This window comes from Protopterus annectens, chromosome 2.part1 (genome assembly GCF_019279795.1).
Source record: "Protopterus annectens isolate FY-2018-M chromosome 2.part1, PAN1.0, whole genome shotgun sequence".
Lineage (NCBI taxonomy): Eukaryota > Metazoa > Chordata > Ceratodontiformes > Protopteridae > Protopterus > Protopterus annectens.
The window spans coordinates 446038446-446062340 of record NC_056729.1 but is presented as its reverse complement, the minus strand read 5'-3'; the positions used below and the strand labels follow the sequence as shown (position 1 = coordinate 446062340).

Sequence of the window (23895 nt, the reverse complement as noted above, 5' to 3'; positions counted from 1 at the left end):
TACTCCACTGTCGGTCAGTATAGCCCTTATGGCGTCAATACCATAATCATTCGGTATCAAAGTGAATATGTTCTTGACATCTAGGGTTACCATCAACAACATGGTGGCAATATTGTTACTCAAATAACTTGTTAAATCACTCAAAAAATCTGTTGCATCTTTCAAAATGGTAGTTGCCCCTGGAATGACCTGTTTCAATTTCCCTTATACAAATATAGAAAGGGGCTCAGTTGTCCAACCGCCATCTGGAACTATAAGCCTCACTGGGGGTGTAGTCAATGATTTGTGCACCTTAGGTAAACCTTTTATCAGTGGTATAACAGGATAGGTCACATTCAAAAATTGATACAAAGGCTCATCTATCTGTCTACACATCAACATCTCATAAATGCAATCACTGATGTTATTCGTAATTTTTTTCAACTGTATCTGTCTTATTGCACTATATGTATTAGAATTACTTAACATTAGTCTCATGGCACTTGTATAATTAGTCCTATCTATTAGGACAACAGTTCCGCCCTTAATCAGTTGGTCGTACAAATAAATTATTCCTATGCTGTAAACATTCAAGAACTTGTCTGTCAACAGACCCCATGTTATAGAATGTGTTTTTCTTTGACTTACATAGAGCATCACATAACTCACTTTCACAAATTTTTATGAAGGAGACTATGTGAGGTGGTAAAGGTGGAGAAAACACACTAGGTCGCCTGTGTACATCACTCCTAACACATTCATTATTGCCAAACAACAATTTTAAGGTGATATTCCGTGCAAACAACCTAATGTCAGTTAGAACATCACTTACTTTCATATCGGTGGCAGCCACAAACGTGAGACCCCTGTTCAACAAAGACATTTCCTGACTCATAAGCTGGTGGGTCGACAAATTAATGACTAACCCATCTAGTGTTTCATCTTCTTGGTAGAGGGAAACCTCTCCACTGAGTGTTTCCTTTTGTGTCTCCCTCGACTGGTGGAGCGAGATGGAGGTATCGCTCGTTGTTTCACTGGAAAAGGCAAAAAGTTATCCATACTCAGAGTAGATATAAACTTGGGTCTAGCTCCTGCTTCCGCATAAGTCATGGTCTGTTGATTAGGTGGAGGGGTGGAGACATCCGTAGACTGCGTATTGTGGACTGATTCCACCACCTGAGGAATTCCCTGACATTGTTCATCCACTCATCCAATCAGATCATTTATTACATTCATTGGAGCTGTGGTTGGTGTATCTGTAACAGCGAAAAAGGAGTCTATATTGCTGAGGGGCGTTGTCTTAATCAGCCCATTAATGGTTGCACTATTGGGCCAAACGAATACATTCCCAGTGGAAAAAGCATTGTAATCTCTTATGAGCTTTCTCCGCTTATTTAGCTGTTTCCTTCAATAGGTATGTATATGTGCAACTTTTTTTTTTTCTCGGAGTGAGAATATAAAAGTAGGGGGGTGGGGGGTGTACCCCCCCACCTACTCAGGTTATAAACTACTTACTTACCCTTTTAATAGGCACTGCTCAATATAAAACAATACTAGACAATATTAAACTGTACTGTGTGGGGGGCTACGCCCCCCTACTTTAATATTCTCACTCCGAGATCACACTACAGTGGGGAAAAATGCAGATACACTGTCAGTACTATTTTCGTCAAAATGGATTTTCAGCGAAATGACACTGATCCATATATATGTGTGTGTATATATATATATATTTATATATATATATATATATATATATATATATATATATATATTTTTTTTTTTTTTGCATGTATATCTATATATGTCTATATATAGCTATACACACACACACACGTATATATAAAATGTGTGTGTATGTGTATAGATATAGTTTATATATATATATATATATATATATATATATATATATATATATATATATGTATATATGTGTGTGTGTGTGTGTGTGTGTGTGTGTGTGTGTATACAATTGTAAATTATACTATTTCAAACTTCAAACAAACCACTCCACCAAACCAATAATGTTCTGGGCGTCTATCCCCTCTCCTCTGCACCCTGGTAACAAATAGATCCCCTGCCCAAACCATACCAACCTGGAAATTGCTACTTAATTCAATTCCTTCTTCATAGCTTGCCTAGCCAAAATATCCTCTTCTTTTCCTCATGCCCCAAACATGAACTTCTTCACCCCCTCCAACTCCTCTCACCTCACCAATCCCTGACCCCCTTTCAATCTTAAACCTATCCCCACAGGTACTATAAAAAAAACTACTACTCCAACTAAAACCTAGCTGGAACGCACCTGACAATCTCCCAGCAACCTTCCCAAAACTATCTGCTGACAATATAGCCCTTCACATTTCCATAATTATCAATAGATCCATCCAAGAATCATATGTTCCATACATCTAGCTCCAAGCATATATCATCTCACTACATAAAGGAGGCAAAAACATTGACACCTCTAACTTTAGACCTATAGCTATCCTTTCCCCTTTTACATAACTCCTGGAGAAATGTGTCCAAACCCAGGTCATGTCATACCTTACCCAAAACAATCTTCTCACCCACACTCAACACGGCTTCCACCCTGGCCACAGTACCATGACTGCCCTGTCCTTTCTCGAAACCATAAATCAAACTTGTGACTCTGGTAAACTGGTATCTTCCCTGTTCCTAGATCTATTCACGGCTTTTGATGCCATCTCCCACCCTCTACTCTTAACTCAGCTCACATTTCTCAACCTCTCCTCCTCTACCTTAGTCTGATTCTCAAGCTATCTCTCTGAACGTCAACAAGCCACTCAGCAGAAATCCTCTACCTCCACCTTTCAACACAAACCCGACTGAGGTCCCACAAGGTTCTGTTCGAGGTCCACTGCTTTTCAATATGTTTATTAACAACCTTCATCCTTGCCATCCCAGACTCATCAATAATCCAATATGCAGATGACTCAGCTATCATCTGCACCGTTTACACCCCCTCTGACCTACTCCTAATAACTCAGTCAGCCTTCTCTAAAACAGAGTCCTGGATGAAAAATAAACATCTTGACCTAAATGTTAACAAAACAAAACTGATGACCTTTTCCCCATCTAGAAACTCCATAACAGACAAAAACTCTCTCTCAATACTCAGCAGTGATAGCATCCCAATAGAAATTGTATCCAATGCCAAACCCCTTGGCATCATTATTGACAAGCATCTTAAATTTGACGTACATATTCAATCCACCATAAAAAAAAAAAAAAAAAACAAAAAAAACCCACCAGAAAATAGGACTTCTTTACAGGCACAACCGCTACTTCTCCCCCTCCACCAGAAAAAACCCTAGCGTCTACCTACCTTCTCCCCTCTCTAATGTATGGAGCCCCACTATTAAACAATCTCCAACTTGGTCTACAATCTAAGCTCGAATAATGCTACAATAAAATAAGCAAATTTGCTACCAACTCAAAAAATTCCTCCCACCACTGCCACTCTCTCTACACCCTTCAGTGGCTTGAACCTCCAGTTACCTGACCTTGCTCAAACTCACTAATACCCAGAAACTCATCCGTAAACATGCTTATTGCCCGTCTCTCTCCACCCTACTAACCGCATACATCCCTAACCACTCACTCAGATCAGGCAAACCAAAACCTCCTACATATCCACAGTCCATCACGACCCCCAGGCCACCTCCTACTGTCCTACTCCATTTCTAAACTGTGGAACTCTCTCTTACCCACTCTTTGAAATACCCAAGACCCCACTAAACTCAAAACTCTCTTGTTCTCCTATCTGACCACTAAATGGATATGCACACCCCACTCCCCAACTTAATTTTCCCCTCTAGCCACCAGTCCTCTCCCCTCTCACTGCTACTTCTAATTCTTCACCCTTATTGTACAGTCCCCTAACTTACACAAAAAAAAATTAAACATGATTTGATACATGTATTGTATGTCTTATGAAAAAATTGCCATGTTGTTGTATTTTATGCTGTTATTTTCTCTATGAACTTACTTTATGCTACCTCACTATTATCCTGTGATTTAATACTTGTATCATATGTCTTATCAAAAATTGCCATGTTATTTTATTGTATGCTGCTGTTTTCTCTATGACCTTACTTTATGTCACCTCACTATTATTTTGTACACTGCATATTCTCACAATTGATTGTAAATGCTGTCTCTTTGTAACTGTACACTGGAACTTTTCTCCCAGGGCCTCCACTGAAAACAGGCTCTTCGTGGCCCAATGGACTTCCCCGGTTATCCAACTGAAATAAATAAATAAATACACATGTATATGTACTTGTGCGAGGACACACACACACACACACACAATGTAAATATATATATATATATATATATATATATATATATATATATATATATATATATATATATATATATATGTATATATATATATATATATATATATATATATATATATATATATATATACACATATGTATATATATATATACACATATGTATGTATGTATGTGCGTGTATATACACATATATATATATCTATATATATATATATATATATATATATATATATATATATATATATATATATATATATATATATATATATATATATAAAATGCATACACAAACGTATATGTGCATCATATACACATACACACGCACACACACACACACACACACACACACATATTTATATATATATATATATATATATATATATATATATATATATATATATATATATAATGTATAGGTCTACTTCAGAATGTCGGCCGTTCAGAATGCCGACTTTCATATGGCTGACACCATATGATTGACATTCCGAAAGACCGACATCCTCAAATAGCACCATTTACCTACCTGAAAACACAGTAAAACTGTGTTATACAGGGGGGCAATCCCCCCTGCACCCCCACACTCCCTGCTACTTAAATATTCTCACTGTGAGATCGCACTACAGTGTATGAAAGGAGAATCTCCCAGTCTCACACTGTAGCAAGATCTCCGCTGTCATTTGACGCCCTTTCAAATGTTCGCTCATATGGTGAATACATATATATATATGACAACTCAACAACTAAAAACACAGTCCCATAACTGGTAAAACAAGAAAAAGCGCGACTTTCCAACAAAATTAATTTAATTTAGCACTTTCTTCCTGTTACATGCACAGGACCTTTTATTCAGGCGTTATATAAAGGGTAAAAACTTGTCATATGATGATCACATTTTCCGCTGAAAATAGGCTCTGTCCTAGTCGGACTTTCCCGGTCAACAAAATGATAAATAAATGTGTACAAAAAAAGAAAATAGCCTTCCGTGTACATTTAATTGCTTTATTTCCTCAATCCTCTTTCCTTTGAAAAACATTTCATATTAATTGCAACATTAAAACCAGGGAACTTGTCTGCATGTAAATGTATCTGCCAGTTAGATTCCCTGGTTTCGTTTGTTCTTGTAATTCCCTGGCCAATAATCACAGTTTATAGGCTACTGCACTAAAGTAAAACTTAAGATTTGTTCTTACATATTCTGCTGTGTCAAAAAAGGGTGGTTTGTTGCTGTCATTGTGTGTTTGTTATAACAAATAGATGTTCCTTTACTCTCAAGATAAGCAGTTTCCTGGAATTAATGATGCAGTTAATGTAAAATGTTTTCTGAAGGAGCGAGAGCTGAGGAAATAATGAAAATAATCAAATTTACACAGAATACTATCTGTTTATTACAAATCGTTAAATATTTATGTTTTTGCACATATGTTTTACTGGATTTTTTATCTATATATCTCTTTAAGGAACAGTTATGTAATTATCATCATGGGACAAGTTTTTAGACTTTATAATACAGTGTGATTACCTGTTTGTTCATTCTGAAGAAGTCCTGTGGATGTTGTAGGACGAAAGAGCTAAATTAAATTCATTTTGCTGACAAGTGGTGTATGTATGTGTGTGTATATGGGGGTGTGTGTGTGTGTGTGTGTGTGTGTGTGTGTGTGTGTGTGTGTGTATATATATATATATATATATATATATATATATACTCACACACACACACACACACACACACACATATATATTTGTATATACATGCACACACACAGACACACATATACATATATAGTCTATATGCACGCTTATGGCTATGCGTGTGTGTGTGTGTGTGTGTGTGTGTGTGTGTGTGTGTAAATGTTTAACATGCTAAATGGACCTCATACAAATGGTTGACCGTAATATGCCAAACATTAATTATACCAAAAATACCAGTACCTGAAAACATTTGTTCTAAAAAGAAAACAAATTTCCATTTCCAGTCTACAAGTCACAACCATCAGGTCAAATGTATCTGCATAGTGTTAGTGTTACAGAAACGTTTTACTAAGGTAAAGTAAATGCTTAGGGTAAGGGTGATGGGCAAGGGTAGGGGCAACATGCATTTCTAAGGCGGAACAGGGAGGCTTTATGCGCATACTTGTAAACTGTTCATATTTTCACAGAATGTCCAGATTTTTGCTTCATATGTTTGGTCTCTTCCTCCTAAAATTTCTGTTTTTCTGAAAAATCAGTGGAGGTTAGTCACTAAATAATGACAGACATTTGACTTTTAAACTTTATACACTTTGGGAAATGGATGCTAATGCAAGACCTGTTATTATATCAACTTTCTATGTTTATAAGAGAAGTATTTAAAAATTGTCCCTCTTTTTGAGCCTTTGTCTCCACTTTATTTTTTGGATTTGTCCAGAATTCTTGCTCAGTGAGGTGTCTGAGTGTCTGGGTTTCTACTTCTGTAAACTATAACATATTTTTTGAGTGACAGACCCAGATTACTTCTTGGTATCTGGTGACTGCTCAGATCTTTACCGTTTTTTAATGGGAGTAAGAACCTGTGTTTGTCTAAACGTTTCTTTCTATTGTCAGGAATTTAACAGCTGCATCAGTCTTATATTATTTAATTTTAAAAGTTGATACACATTATCAGACTGTTTTTGTTACACAGAGTACTGTTTACATTACTTTTTACATTAGAATTCCTTGCACTACAACCTAAACTCTGTAATTACAACAGTGTTTTTAAAATCTGTAATATATATAAAAGACTAGTGCTTTGTATTCTCCAAATGTTAAACGTAAGTTTGAATTTAAAAGACCTACCTCTTTTCTACTGTTACCAACATGTTGAGTATTACTGGGCATACCAGTTTAACAAATTCCAGTTCAGCTTACATCAAAATGAAAAAAACAAACACCACAGTTTGTAACTGTCTGAAGAAGCCTAAGGGTGAAAGCGCTAACAGTTTTATACCAATAAACTGCTTGGATTTTATACTACAGTTGGTGATCGTGTTTTGAACTGTTTTGAACTGATTTCCTGCATTTTAGTGCTCGAGGAGTCTATATTTTATCAGCCGTCAGACCCAGCGCATGGTGGTGTTTGTTTTTTGCATTTATCTTTTATCCATTGCGATAGCTGGGTCTAGTTTCCGTAGTACCGGTGTGGTCTCTGTTTTTGTTACATCAAAATGACACTGCTTAATGCTATAGTTGAGGCCTTTCAGATCAACTGCATCCATTTCTGAATTTTTTTCTGTAACCTGGTTTCAGAATACTGATAACACAACCTCTGTGCTTGAGTTCAGTGCTTATCAGTCATTCATATCTTCCTGAATCTGCAGGGATGTCTCTGTTATTATCTGTGACAAACTACTCTCACATCAGTACAGACATCTGTGCAGTTACCAAGACACCATATAAAGCTGGAGAAAGTACCCTGACAGTGCAAGACTTCAGTGCCTTCTACTCATTTCAAACAGCAGCACAGACATGGACTAAAGGTAGAGTTGTCTCAGTCTGCATTAATAACGAGCACACCTCTAGGTTGGTTAAACTGGTTAATGCACTGGAGTTCCTCCAGGTCCTTATTACCAGAGAAAAAGTCCCATACCATATCCTAGCAAGCTGTAGGTCACTATCTATGTCCCTTGAAACCCATAGCTCATACTTGGATCTATGGGAGACACTCAATATTCAACCAAATAGTATATTCATGGGAGACTTAGTTATTTCTCTGTCAACTGGGAATCCTACACAATCCCAGATTTGCAGTTGTAGAATTTTCTGCACTTTGTAAATACAAACACCCTTGGCCAGTTAATGCGTACAGCTACTAGGGGTATGAATGTTCTGGATCTGGTACTCACAAATATGGGAGGATGATGCACTCCCCACCCCCACCCCCACCCCAGTGTGTGTCTTCACTGTTAAGGTCAGACCACAAAGCAGTCTCCTTTGAAATAAAAATCAGTTCTATAATCCCAGCAAACCCTATAAACGTTTTATTAATTGATAACCTGTCAAGCCCCTCCAAACTCAGATAGCACTGCAGCCTGTGAAGAATTATTCCCAGAATGTCTGTACAACCATGTCAGTGATTGCAGAGAAGCTGCTGTGCCTACCAGAAGGAAACCCAAAACTAAATCAAAACATAAATCACTGTGGTGGAATCCAAAATTAAACAGGTTGTACAAAAAAAGAAAAAAAAAGTTGTAGCTAAAATCAGGAAGTGAACACCAAAAAAGATAAAAACTCTCTTGTCAGACTGAATAGACAACTAAGAGAAATAATTAATTCCAACAAAGCAAATTTTGAGGTAAAGATAGCGTCCTAGACCAAGGATGACCATAAGGTCTTCTTTGTCTATGTCTGAAACCTCAAAGGCAGTACATAACAGTGTGCCAAACTGTTGGCAAATGGAGCCACATTCACAGAACTGGGAAATATACCAAATCTTCTGGCTGAGAAATTAATCTCTAACTTTAACCCCCTCACCCCCAGCCACCCCTATCCCAGGGAAATACCACCTAACACAACCTTTCCATCTATAAGTAGGGAGGTCTTAGTTGCCGTTTCTAAGCCCGGAATACAAATTAATTTGGCCTTGATAATATACAAAGATGCCGCCTAAATAGCCTGAAGTATGATTTATCAGGATCACTGGAGTCACTGTTGCACCATAGCTTCTGGACAGGCTTCGTGCCACGAGTGGAGGACTGTAACAGTCATTCTTCTGCACAAAAGTGGATCATTAACAGATCCCACGAACTGCAGACCCATTAGTCTGACTTGTCTCATATGCCAAGCCATTGAAGGCATTATTATGGAAATAAATAACAATGGCATAGGAAACCTTCAGACACTGGACCTAACCCACTTTGGTTTTATCAAAGGCAGGTAATGCCTACTGAACCTGGTGGACTTCTTTCAGAAGGTCCCCAAGGCAGTGGATGAGGGCAAAATAGTGCGTACTGTCTACCTTGGCCTAGCTAAGGCATTTGATACATTACTCCACTCAGGCATTGTAAACAAACTCACAGAATTAAACATAAACCCCGTGTAACTCACTGGATAGCCAGATGATTCACAGACAGGACCCAGGAAGTTAGGATTGGAGAGACCACCTCCACAAAGAGGACAGTCAACCGTGGAGTCCTACAGGGCTCTGTATTGGGTCCACTTCTCTTTGGCATTTGTTTATTGGAAGTCAAGGCTAATGTGAAGGACCTCTGGTTTAGCAAGTTTGCAGATGATTTCAGGATAGGAGCAATCATAGAAACCCCCCAATATGCTAACATCTTACGTGAAGGTCTAACACAGACTAATGACTGGCACCAATTCCACAACTTAAAACTCAATGCCAAGAAATGCATACTAGTACCTTTTGGGATGTCCACCTCCCAGAAAACTACCCATTGATAAAATACCCCTAAAAGTATTGACAGTTGTCAGGGTTTTGGGAACTCATGTCGATAGAAACATTGACCAACTTTATTGTTTTCAATCAATATGTATCAAAGGTAGTAAGAAATCATTCTGTCACTCAGTTTATAAGCAAGGGTATGGCATCTAGTCCAGGGAAGTCATTGTGCCAGTGTACCCAGCCCTCATCAGACTTAGCATTGAGTATAATGTCCCCTTCAGTACATACCTGCCCAGGCACATACAACATCTAGAACATCCACAGAGTTTCCTCAAAAAATGAATGTCCTATGCAGATTGCCTCAAAGCCCTATCTCAATGCTTTTTCCTACAGATTGCTGAAAGGCAATTTATTCCTGGCATAAAAGGCATCCCTGGATTCCTCTCTGATGGACCTTTTGGATATCTGCAAAATGGACAGCACCAAAACTTTGGATCTAAGGATTTAAGCTTTGCTTGTGACTTAGCTAGGACATGTTGAAGGGACAGGTATGTGTATTCAGAGAATTCCCATTCTCTGGAATAGCTTCCCATCCATGTGAAGCAGAGCCATTCCCTAACCATATTAGAGTGCAACCTGGACTAGTGGATGGGAAATCTGAAATTCATCCTGCATCTGATACCTATGTCTCGAAGCCACAAAAGCTCATAGGGTATATTTGGGTTGCATGGCTAGACTTATAAAGGCCGCAGACTAGTGGATGGGAAATCTGAAATTCATCCTGCATCGGACACCTATGTCTCTAAGCCACAAAAGCTCATAGGGTATATTTGGATTGCATGGCTAGACTTATAAAGGCCGCAGTGGTTGTGAGGTTAGAATATACCGATGAACCTATCAAACCTCTTATAACAATAACCTCAAACTTCTTCAGGTTATGGTTACCTGTAACAAAGCTGACTATCATAACTTACGAAGTTATACGTGCCCTTTATTGTTTCCTGCTGATGTTGATTATACTTAAATTACTTGGGGAGAAATATCTGTCAAACCCAAATGCGACACCTATAAATTATAATCCAAATATAAATTCCGTTTTACCTGTTATATGCCTCCTTGTTGTACCTACTGAACTATCATCTAAACTAAACAAATGTGTATATTTCAGTATTGTATATACTATGATGTTATTTTTCAATTTGTATATTTTGTTTTGCTCTGTATAGTCATTCTGTTAATGATAGTAACTGAATGTTTTATTACGCAAGATTTGCAGTTGTTATATAATTGATAAATCTAAGCTTCTTTTTGTCAGTCTTCATTCAACACTGCATTCTGTTTAAACAATTAACATCTGTGTAAAATTTTATATATATAATCTTTGTCTGTAGTTATGTGTGTACGTATATTGCATTTACCTTGTTGCCCAGGAAGTGACTGAAAAGGGTCCTCAGACCAACTCATGTGTGCAGTTAACTAAGTAAAGTAAATAAATACATAAAAAACAGCCAGTTTACAAGACCAGGTTGTACACCTTCCTGGTTGGGGTGCAAACCTTCTTGACCTTGTCCTTACCAGTATTGGTCATGCTTATACCCCACCATGTTTCACACCCTCTGTGATTAGGTCTGTCCACCAGATCATCTTTCTGTCCCTTAGAACCAGCCACACTCTTCCACTGAACCGTGTTATATTTAGGAACTTCTTTAAAGCTGACTTCCTGTTGTTCTTGGATACCTTAGATAAACTTCAGTGTGCCTCCCTGAATGAGTCTCTTTCCCAGGCTGCTGCATTCAGCTCCCAATTCCACTCCTGTATAAACAGCTGCATTGAGGCATCAGTTCCCATACACCACAAAAACAATGAAATATTTGGGATTAAACCCCTCTGGTGGAATTTCTACATAAGTAAATTGTACAACAGGAGGAGAAAACTACTGACCTTATGTAGCATAGCCGTCTCCCCTCACCATAAAAGGGATTTAAAATTAGTTAGCAAAACTCTCAAGTGGTCTGTTAAAAACATGAGGTTATTATTAAGTATGGGGCTACTTATGAATTAAAAAGTTGTCACTTCTGCCAAAGACAACCACAAAGTTTCCTTCAGTTTTGTTAGGAATCTCAGAGGTAACATGCAGATCTCCTTCTATTCAGTGTTGCAGTATTCTTTACATATGGGTTGTATTCTGCCCATCAACCCAACGTCCGGCATGTATACAAAAGCTTGCAGCCACTGCCAGTACGTGGGATGTCGCACTAGGCTCTAAGAATGTCAGCCATAAAAGAGACGTCTGCACGTACCATCCTTAGAAACTTTTTTGGCGCCATTCAGAAGGTTGATTGTTACATATAGTCTACTCTTGGATTCTGTGTGTATTGCTGCCAGCGTCAGATAAGTACCCCATTGAGGATTTATTTTATTGCTACTGCCATTTGCTGTTGTTCATGTCATCCAGGGAGGGCACTTGTAGGTGTGGAAGGCAGATTCCACATAAAGATAGTCACGACCTTTGGCTTTTCTGTTTGGTACCTAGTCATGATCAACATTCCTGTTCTATTTGTCAGGCCTTCATGCCTAAGACCTTATGTAGCCGTCTTTCAGCCTTAAATCTTTATCTCAAAAGCCAACAACTTAAATGTCTGGCAAGAGACACAATGGAGGGTTCTGTGAGTCCTTCAGCTGAGCCGAGTTTGAAGAGGAAGGTGAGTAAGCCAAAATCTGAATCCTCTTCAGCTGCTCCTTCCACCTCTGACATTCCCCTTGAGGTTGGTAAAGACCCAGTGGTATGTTTGAAGGTTGGGTCCACTTTTTCAGCAGGTACCTCTGGGGAAGCCACCAAGTGTGCAGATCCTAGCACATCCAAGGCAATGCATATGTCCATTTCATCCAACTTGTTGGAACCGTGGCTTATTTTGTTGGAGGACCTGATGTTCCAGTCCATTCCATATAGGGATCAACCAGACGTTAGGCCAGCGTCCGGCTCCTCTTCCTTATCTCCTCTCTTGGAAAGATATGTTAAAAAGAAACAAAAGAACAAACATCCGAGCATTCCTTCCACTCCTCAATGGGATTGGGATGCTTTTTCACAGGGTCTTATTAAGGCCTTGATGGCTTTGAGGCCTTTCTCTTCTCTCCCTATTCCTACCTTTGCTTCTTTTCTAGTGCAGGTTTCTGAGCCTCAGACTTTTTCCTCTGTGCAGGCTACTGAGTCTCAGGTCCTTTCCTCTGAATCTGAGGATTCAACCTCTTATGAAGAATCCCGTGCATATTCCATCCAGATTACGTCTCCTTTGGAATATACTTCTCCTGAGGAGGAGTCTAATGGGGGAAATTCCTCAATGGAAGAGTTTTCCTTTGGGGAAACTGTTAATAGGATGCAGGAATTTTTCAAAGAACAAAAGCATTACTATGATCTATTTCAAATGGAGGTCCCTGCACCATCTGCAGTTCCTCCTGTTCTTCCAGCTTTCCTGGATGCTTTTGCACCCTCTTCAAAAACTCCTGACTCTCAGGCTCCTGCTTCCAAGAAACCTGATGGATTTTATAAAGTCCCTGATGACTGTAAGTTTCTCTATAAATGCCCCTCAGCTGACCCAGCTGTGGTCTCCATTGTCTCTGATCAATCTTCTCACTTGCTCCTTCTGCTGAGCTCCTTCCCTCTGATAAGTAAAGCAAGATTCTTGAAAGACTGAGTAAGAAGGTATACACTTTGTCCACCTTAGCTATTAGAGCCATTAATTACCATATACACATGTCCAGATAGTCTTTGGCTTTGCTTTCACAGGCATCTCAGGCCTTGGCCCAAGTTTCCAGACTCCGAGGTTAAATCCCAGGTTCTCGCTCTTTTGTCTGCATCTTCTCAGGTAGCTAGACATTCGATTAAATATAGCTATGATGCTGTGGAGGCATCTTTCAGGGCTGCAACTTCTGCATCTGTTCTTAGAAGGCATTCTTGGTTGAGGCTCCAATCATTACCTGATGAGATAAAAGCCAAATTACTTGAAGCTCCTCTAATTAAGCTGGCCCTTTTTGGTTCAACTGCTGCAGAACTTTTTAAATCTCTGCAGGAAAAAGTAAGGAACTCCAAAATTTGAAACACTTGATTGTCTCACCAGTTCCCAAATTCCATAGCAACTTTTCTGTGCAGATATCCTTTGTCAGGAGACCTGCTTAGGTCTTCATCTGCTTCTACTTCTGGTGCTAGGTCTAAAAAGTCTTCTAGGAGACCTCCTCAATCAAAGTCTGCTGCTCCTGTTCCTCCATCTCAGCACCCCATCCAGGCTAGATCCAGCTGTGTGTGTGACAACCACTCCCTTCTTCCAAGTCACACACCTCTCTCTCTTCGTCCTTCTCTTTCCTTTCCAGCCTGGGTGGAGATCACTCATGACTCCTGGGTTCTTTTAGTAATCCAAAAAGGGTACTTTATGACTTGGAAGATTCTTCCTCCCTTCTTAGAGTTCCTCAACCCCCTTCATGTCAACTCCGTCTATTCCCTCAGCTATTAGCTCAACTTCTTTCTCAAGGCACCATTCAGACTGTACCTCTAGAACAAAGAGGAAAGGGGTTTTACTCCAGAATGTTTCTAGTTCCAAGAAAAGATGGTCCTTGAAGACTCATTTTAGATCTCTCCCACTTAAACACTTTCCTGGAAGTGCTTTCTTTTCAAATGCTGTCACTGCAAACTCTTTTTCCCCTATCTCTCCTCAGTCCTTCATGGCTTCTCTGGATCGCAACGATGCTTACCTGCATATTCCCATTCACCCTCAATACAGAAAATTCTTACGATTCTCAGTGGGTTCTTTGCACTTTCAGTTTTCTGCCTGCCTTTTGGTCTTTCCCCTGCCCCAAGGGTTTTCACAAAATGCCTGGCTGTGGCCATTGCCTTCCTGAGTGTCCAGGGGGTTCAAATTTACCCCTGTTTAGATGACCTTCTTTTCCTGGCCAATGATTTGGATCACTTGAAACAAAACCTTGTTCAAGTCATTCTTTTTCTTCAGGGCCTAGGATTTACAATAAATTTCAAAAAGTCCAGTCTGACTCCATCTCAGGATCTCATTTTCCTAGGGCACAGGTTCAGGACAGATCTGATGATGGCTTACCTCCCCACAGACAAGGTTCTCTCTTGCGACCTTCATGGAGAGGCTTTTGCCTCTTCCTTCTATCTCGGCCAGGGAATTTGAGACTTCTCAGATTCATGGCTTCCATGATTCCCATGCTGCCTTTTGCGAAGCTACACATGACATTTCTAAAGACAACATGGTCTCAGCATGCTCATCCTTTAGATGTCTTCATCCCTCTTCTCCCCTGCCTGAAAACAGAGCTCCACTGGTAGATTCAGCACTTCTCTTAGAATCCAAGTCTTCCTCTTCTTTTACCCCAGCCTTCACAGGAGCTTTTCACAGATGCTTCAGACGTAGGCTGGGGAGTAACCTTTGTTTCCAGGAAGATTCAGGGTCTTTGGACCCTCCTCAGCAGAGGGAGCACATTAACATCTGAGAGATGAGGGCTCTGGTTCTGGCCTTGCAAACCTTTCATCCTATTTTCTTACCTGGTCCTCTGAAGATTTTTACAGACAGTACCCCTGTCCTCTGGTACATAAACAAGCAAGAGGGCAACACATCATGCCTTCTTTGCCGGTTAGCCCTCAAGCCATGGGAATTGGCTATCCAGTACAAGTAACCTTGCAGTGTACCTACCCTCAGCTCAACGCATTAAGTAGATCCATGACACAGTCCCACAAGTGGATGCTCCACAGGGGTGTGTTCCTTGGTCTGGTTTACTGGTGGGGTACTCCACATCTGGACCTGTTTGCCTTCCCCTCAAAACAGACAGCTTCTTCTCTTTTGTGCCAGGGTCCCTCACCCTCTGGCTTGGAAGGTGGATGCCCTTTCTTTCTCATGGAAGGGGATGCTTCTTTATGCATTCCCCGCTTCCCTCTTAGTTTCAAAACATCTGCTGAAAATTCAGCAGGACAAACCAGATATGTTGCTGGTGATCCCCTTTTGACCAAGACAGCACTTGTTCCCTCTTCTTCTGCAATTAGCCAAGGGCCATCACGAGTTGCCTCACCGGTTGGACCTACCCACACAGAAGGGATTTGTGATCCATCTGCATCTGTCAACTTTACACCTGACCTTGTGGGTGATCAACTTCTGATCCCTTTTAGGCACCTTTTCTCCCAGGATGTGCTTAGGGTTTTGCAGAGGCCAGGAAACCCAATACTAGGAAATCTTACATTTCCAAATGGAAAAGATTTTCTGTCTGGTGCCATAAAAGAAATTTAGATTCACTTTCTACGGACCTTCCAGTAGTGCTTTGAATTGCTTAAAAGTGGCCTGTCATATTTCTTAGCGAGAGTCCACTGTTCTGCTTTTTCTGCTTGTTTGCCATTGATGCCTCCATTGGCTTCCAGACTGGAGGTTACATTTTTTCTAAAGGTGTCCCACATGTCAAACCTCTCAGGAAACCTGTGCCTCCTACTTGGGATCTCACTTATGTCTTGGAGAAGCTCCTCTGGCTCCCTTTGAGCCTGTGGCCCCTGCTTCTCTAAAGTTTTGCACTTGGAAAACAGTGCTTCAGGTAGCCTTGACTTCTGCTAGGATTCAGGCTTTGATGGCATACCCTCCATTTTGGGTCTTCCACAAGGATAGAGTGTCTTTGAGATCTATCCCTTCTTTCATGCCTAAAGTGTTGAATGATTTAATGTTAATCAGTCCACTCAGTTGCCCAACTTTTTTCCTTCTCCTCAGTCCTCAAGTGAAAGGATTTTACATACTTTAGATGTACGTAGCCAACTCAGATTTTACCTGGATAAAACAAAACCTGTAAGGACGTCACATCAGCTTTTTGTGTCTTTTCTTCTCAGAGCTCCGGATGTACCTGTTTCAAGCAAACTATTTCACCGTGGATTTCTAAACCTATTGTGTTTTGCTATGATTTTCATGGGCCCATCCCACCAGATATGTTGCTTCATCAGGGGCTTCCTTTAAATGACTCAATGCCAGTTCCATTTTGGAGGCTGCAGCTTGGTCTTCTGTCCATTTTTTACTGAACATTACAAGTTGGATACTTTTTCTAGCTCCAGGGAAAGATTTGCTAGAGTGATTCTGCAGGGATTTGTGGAAAATGCTTCCTCGTTTTCTTCCTGTACTCCCTCCACATCCCTGGGTTCCTTTTGAGCTTTGTCTCTCTCCCTATGTAAAGAATACTGCAACAGTGAGTAGAAGCCCATAGAATAGTTGTGTAAAATCTTACCATAACAATAGATGTCCTTATTTTCTTTGTTACAGTATTTTGTCCCTCCCGCTCCGTCCCCCCCCCCCCCCCCATGTACAACGTGTTACTTCCTAGGATAACTTCCTGTTTGCCTCAGGATTGTTGTTCCTCATGGGGCTGTCTTGTTCTGAGGATGGTACGTGCAGACATCCCTTTTATGGCTGACGTTGTTAGTGCTTATGTGTGATGTCCCATGTACTGGCAGTGGCTGTAAGCTTTTGTATACAGGCCGGACATTGGGTCGATGGGCGGAATACAACTCATATGTAAAGAATACCGCCACATAGAAGAGAAGGATATCTATGGTTATGGTGAGATTTTACACAACTATTCTTTGTTCTCTGATATACAGCAGCCCCACTTCCTTTGATCCTGAGGCCATCATCAACATCCTTGACGATAAGTTCAGCTCCACTTTCACCCCACAGACCCAACCTTTACTTCCCCCATTTGCTCACTTTCACCAACACGTAAGTAGAGCATGCTCAGCTCCTGTCTACTGAATAAGCTTCCTTTTACACATCAAGCATTGCAACACACTGGCTGAATTCAAAATTTCTCTGGACAATTGTATGGACAATCGAAAATCCACTGCCTGTGTAGTGCAGTGCTGCTCAGTCAGGGAGGACAACTCATCTAATTATTTTGGGTCTTAGCAGGATAGGACTCACAGTTGTCATCTGAACTGCCTGCCTGGTGTATATTTATGACCTTATGAACATAAGAACAATGGGAAGCAGAACACTGATTTGAAAATTCTAGTTTGCCAGTAGAGTGTCTCCCCCCCCCTTTTTTCCTCAAAATTACAAAAGCAGTGTTTAACGCCTGTATGTACTGCTGATACTGTTAGCTGTTTTAACCACCTGTTTTTTCATTTAATATAGATTGCAAGTTGGGTGCATGTCATGTCGAACTGAAAGCTTTATAAAACTTTGTGTACTGTAGTGTCAAAACTTTATTAATACTTGCATTTAGTTTAGACAACTGAAGTAGGCATGTGTGTGTATATGTACATGCAAGTTTTTGTAAAAGGTAAACAAGATTGTGAAGTGGTCTGCATATTCGAACAATATATTTTTTAGGCTTGATAAATCAAAGTCAGACTGCATTACATTTTTAATTTTCAGCATAAACTTTATTTTGTGTTTGATTTACATGCTGTTGTTATTTTGGGGGAATTATGATTATTTATGCTTCCAGTAAAATTTTTATATACATTTTATAACATGTCAGTTCAGAGTTGCATCTAGGTAAATACATTTTTCGTATCTCAGGTGTTTAAGTTTGAAGTCAGTTATATTAGGGATAATACGTTAGTGTCAGGACTTAACCATGCAGTTATGGGTATGAGTCAATAGTAGAGTTAGTTTAAAAGCCTTGAATATATTAGAACCATAACTACATGTGATTACATCCCAATGCTTGTTATGCTTTATAGTGTGTGGACCTCTTTCTTCAAGGGAGAAATTGTTTTTCTTGCATTTGGATTAAATTCCTGAGAGTACATTTAAGTGCTTAGCAGTTCCATTTTAACTTCTTTTTAATGTTTGGCTTTACTTCTTACATAGATTAAAGCTACTGACTACTGCTGTTGTGATACAGGTGATGCCAATGCAGCAAAACCATGCAATTATAGTGGTCAGTTAGATGGTCCTTGCAATGTATACCTCTTTGTCCTACGTATGTGTAAGCCGTAGTGATTTTCATTGTATTGCAAGTTTACATAAGCTTCAACCTCATTTTCTTTCTCTTCCTTTACCTGACAGAGAGAGGATGCAGAGGTCAGCAATGTATGATTTGTGTCAGGGGATCCGACGAATCAGCTTGGAATTTGTACGCTTGCAAATTATGTATCAAGAATACCTGACAATGAAGGTACTGGTTCTTCTGAGCACAGGTAGGCACTATGAGCCAAATGTATTAGCATTATAAAACTTGCTAGCTGACTGGGAGACATGCAATGAAATCAGGGTCCCAGGGTACACCACTGTACTTTAGGAACACATTTTATGTTTCATTAGTCACCATATCTATGCTTTTCTACATTGTTTTCATCTCATACTGCTCTGTGAAGTCCTCCAGGAGAGGATGCAGACTCCATATTGAAGATTTATGTAATACCTATGAAGTCCTCCAGGAAAAGATGCAGGCACCGTATTGAAGATTTATGTTAAACCTGTGAAGTCATCCAGGAGAAGATGCAGGCTCCGTATTGAAGATTTATGTAATACCTGTGAAGTCTTCCAGGAGAAGCTGCAGGCTCCGTATTGAAGACTTATGTAATAGCTGTGAAGTCCTCCAGAAGAAGATGCAGGCGCAGTATTGAAGATTTACGTAATATCTGTGGTGAAGTCTTCCAGGAGAAGATGCAGGCTACATATTGAAGATTTATGTAATACCTGTGAAGTCTTCCAGGAGAAGATGCAGGCTCCATATTGAAGATTTATGTAATACCTGTGAAGTCCTCTAAGAGAAGATATGCAGGCTCCGTATTGAAGACTTATGCATTAGTGAAAATGCATTTGTTATCTCTGTTTTTGTTTAATAAAGTCCCAAATCATTGGTGCATGGTGTCTAAGGATTTTACTTTATTCACATTGAGGACACTCCTGGGTACATCCCTGTGATGGGCTTTTGGCATCTAGCTCCCATCCCAGTGTAGAGTACTGTAAAGAAGATTATCCTTCATTTCTTTGCTAATACCCAGGGTCCCGTTTCTGCATGCATGACAAAGGATTGCGTCCTATCCCCCCCCCCCCCTTAGCCCAATTTATGGCACTGTACCTATGTTTGGGCTAGCCATAACAAGCTTGATATTAAGTTGCATCTATTGTGTGATGCCAGTCTTACATTCAATGCCGAGACCTGGCTTGACTTTAATTCTGGCCCTTATCTGGAAGCTACTGTTCCACCTATGGTCTCCGTCATCCAGTGTCCTAGTTGGGGGTTGGACTGGGGGTGGGTTGCCATCTGTTATAGCTCTAGGCTTCAGTTCACCCAGATTGCCACTAGTATGACCAGTACTTTAGACATCCTTGCTGCAGGAGCAAACTCTTGGTTTCCCCTCACCTGCTGTCACAAAGTAGTGTGAGGGCATTCCTGTGAGAGTTCACTTGACTTTTTCTTTGACTTTGTTCTGTGCTCTCAGAGCCTTGTCATTCTTGGTGGCTTTAGTTTCTGAAATTGTTTGTGTCTTTCGGCTTTTCCCAGTTAGGGATCGCCACAGCAGAACTCTGGTCCTCTAATGATTGGCAGTTGATTTTTATGTACCGGCTTGCCAGGCCTGATGCACAACCTTCAACGAAGGTATGCCCATTCATGCATGTCTCCACGCAGAAGACGCTCTAGCTGAGAATTGAACCGGACAGCGTCTTACTGTGAGGCGACAATGCTACCGCAGCACCACCACCGCGGTACGGCTTGAGTCAATATCTCTTTCTAAGGAAGTATTGATTGTATCTGATGTAGGTTTAGCCTGGTCGTATTATTATTTTAAGTGTTTGAAGCGGAAGTTGAAGAAGTCATTGAAATGTGTGCAGTGATTGCATTTGAGGTTTAAAAGTGTATTATAACAGCAAATGGTAACACAAGAGACACAACTGAAAAAAAAACTAATCTGTAGAAAGAAAAACTGTATAGCTATGATAGCATTGCCCTGGAATTTATTTATGTATTACAATCTGATTTTGCTTTCTGCATGCTTTTTTCCCCTTCTTGTCTATAAAGCATCAATCCCCTCCAGTAGTTCTTGTGCCCATTCATTGTCAATGCATAGGGCACTGTCTGCTCCAAGAAGGAGTTGACCTGGAAGATCCATCGTCCAGACAGCCAGGGAGGAGTTTTTGCTCAAGCCAGTGCCCATTCCTTTTTGGCTGCAAAGGGAAGGCATCTTTGTCCTGGCAGCCTGAGTGTGTGACTTCATTCCCCCAAGACCATAGCAGTCCATGTTTCAGCATGGACCCTGATTCTCTGCAGGTTGGGGAGCTGTGTGGTACTGCTCCCTTTTATGCATCCTCCTCATTCAGAACACTGATTATGGGGATTGCTTTTATTTTATCACTAACCTGCACCTGCGCTGCTGATGTGAACACTGTGTCTCTGCCCTCCCTTGACATGTGCATGTCTACACTCACACCATCAAAGGCTACTATTACTGGCTTGGGATCACTAAGCCCACATCTCCTTGGTCTTGGCTACTGATATTCTGTAAGCCTTTGCTTCCATGGGAGCAGTCCATCAGCTGAAGACCACTTCATTCTCCCTGCAGTGCAAGCTGCCCTCTCTCTCCCTTCCCACGAATGATGCTTACTTCTTGCAGCATCCAAGCTAATCAGTAAATTAGATCCCGACCAGCAGTGTTGTAGTCATTATTTTTATGTTTATAGATTATCTTGAGTGCAATACTAAAATCTGTCTGAAGTAGAAAAGGTTTTCATTGGAATGGAGAGCTATTATTTGCAACTCTGGTAACACAAGACATGTGACTAAGAAAGAAAGCTCTCAGTTTAACTAAAAAAACAGCAGTAACTTGTCTTGGAATTAAAGTTAAAAACAGAACAATAGACTTGCAAGTATTAATACAAGAAGTGTGGTTAAAAATAATCTGTAATGGTACCACAAGGATTTCAGGAATTTAGCAGTTTAGACCAGTGATTGACAGACGAGGTTCATTAGTGGCAAACGTGTGGTATTGCTCTTAGGCAACAACGATCCAAGAACAGACTGTGTGCTCCTGGGGAGATGTACAGGTTAAGATACTAGGCCAAGAAAGTCACTACAAAATTAATTTAGTTAAAACTTTTCAACATGCTGTACAATTACATTTAATTTTACAAGTAGAAATAACACACCATGTCTGATGTTGTTTTCTTTAGAAATCAGTTTATGTAAAGGAGCCCCATGTATCATTTTAAGTAATGTTTCCTACATCATCATGAACATGTAATCTGGGGTGACATGTATGTGGTAACTTGATTTTTTTTTTACAGTTTTTGCAGTAGTTCAAAACCAGATTACATGTCAGTGTAGCAGGCCTTGTAGGTCCCACATTGTCTTCTGTTTCATAATAATGAAAAGTAAAAAAGGAACCTAGACTGCACTGTTTAGCATGTTTTATTTTAAATGTTACAGCTCTGAAAAATGCAAACAAATGGTCAGAGACTGCTTAACTTTATTTTTTAAGCTGTTGTACCAGTTTGTTATTAGAACAGTGTGCTGCGGAGAGTATTTTTATTTTGCCCTTTAAGGCTGGAGGTAGACTAGAAATGGATGTGTGTCAGTTGAATAGTTCTGTCTGCGTACCATGTGACTGTTTATCGAAACTAAAGCTTTAATCTGTGATTTAACTTTTGCACCAAATGTAATAGCTGTTTAGCTAAAATGTTCTTGTAGCTTTATAACAATATATATATGTACAGAATAATTTAGTACTTTTAAGGGTAGGAATTACTTTGCAGTCGAGTTTATGTCCATCTAGTTTCTTGCCTTGTCAACTCATTTGTCTTCTAAAACAGGAGGGGAGGATTTATGGAAATAAGAGTATAAGAAAAGGTATCATTCAGACTGTGCAGATTTGGATAGTAGAGAGGCATTGTTGCATTGTTTGAGACATTGCTGGATTTAACTCAGAGCAATTTTATTTATTTATTTATTTTACATTTGTTAACCGGGATTAGTCCGACTGGACAAGGTCCATTTACAGCGGAGGCCCAGGGAGAAAAGCTCCACAAATGAAGTAGACAAATACATAATACAGTTTTGCAATAAACAAATACGTAAAACAGTTTTGCAGAAAAACATTAAAATAACATAGCTATATAAAAAAAATAGTTCAGCATAATGAGATGCCAGACATCAAAAAGATAATATTTTATAAAGACAGACATTAAAAGGAATCAAGACTGAGGATCTGAAGTAGTTGACTTCATTCATTCTGCACATATGGGTATACGGATCCGAGCCGGCAAAAACTTTTCAAGCATCAGCTCCGAGCTCCAAGCTCCTACCCTACCTACATTACCTCACTTCCTCCTATCTAGTCCCATCTCGTTTGCTGCTCTATGAGTTAGCATCGTGGTCTCTGAGCTCTTAGCTAGGTGGTAAGTTTTTTGGTACCTTTTGCTATTTGTTGAGTGTGAATTCCTTCCCTTTTTCCTCCCTTACATTGCGTTTGGTCGTCGTGTTATAAAAAAAAAAAAAAAAAAAAAAGTTTTTAGTTTGTATTCTCTAGTGGTAGTTTTGTGTTCTGGTTCCCGCCTAGGCCCATCCCGGTTTAGTGTGGGTGTGCGCGTGGTCCATTTAGGGCTTTTTTTCTGTCATTGTTATGGCCGAACAGACTAAGGTTCTCTTCAAAAAGTGCACAGAATGTGGTCATAAGCTTTCTCCAGCCGATGGCCACACTCTGTGTGTTCTATGTTTAGGGGTCGCCCATCTGTCAGTATCCTGTGACATTTGTTCGGGGTTTAACCCAAGGGCGTTGAAGGATCTTTGGGCTAAGCTTGTAGCCAAAGGCTTGCTACCTGCTTCTGTCCTGGAGTCTGCCTCGGTTTCCTCTCCAGCCAGTGACTCGTTACAGGCAGGGACTGAACCTCCCGCCAGGCCTGCTTCTTCGGAGTCGTCCCAAAGAGGTAGGGACAAAGGGGAGAAAGAGAGGCGCCATAAAGAAAGAGGCCCAGGAAAAGGTCTCCGGACAGGGAGTCTTTTTCCAGTCCCTCTGCTAAGATATCTAGGTCTCGTTCTCCTCAGCTCCGCTCTCGCCGTTTCTCGATGGAGCCATCGGAGCCGAGGCACTCTCCTCTGATCCAACCCAGACCTAAGTCGGTCGCTTCCTCCAGATCGACTCGGAGTGTATCCAAACTTGATATGGACAGGTTGATGAGGAGGTTCATCCAGAACCAGATTCAGATGGGGGTCTTACCAGGACCCTCTCCCATTGGTGAGGGTTCTTCTTCTGCTACT

General features: G+C 40.3%; 1 protein-coding gene across 1 annotated transcript in view; it reads left to right on the top strand.

Moving 5' to 3' along the window:
* Positions 1-23895, top strand: part of NR3C2 (nuclear receptor subfamily 3 group C member 2) — a 1048765-nt gene that overhangs the window by 931201 nt on the left and 93669 nt on the right. Inside the window, exon 8 of the mRNA XM_044062249.1 lies at positions 18705-18835. Within this exon, the coding sequence (XP_043918184.1) occupies positions 18705-18835 (131 nt within the window). The remainder of the gene's footprint in view (positions 1-18704; positions 18836-23895) is intronic.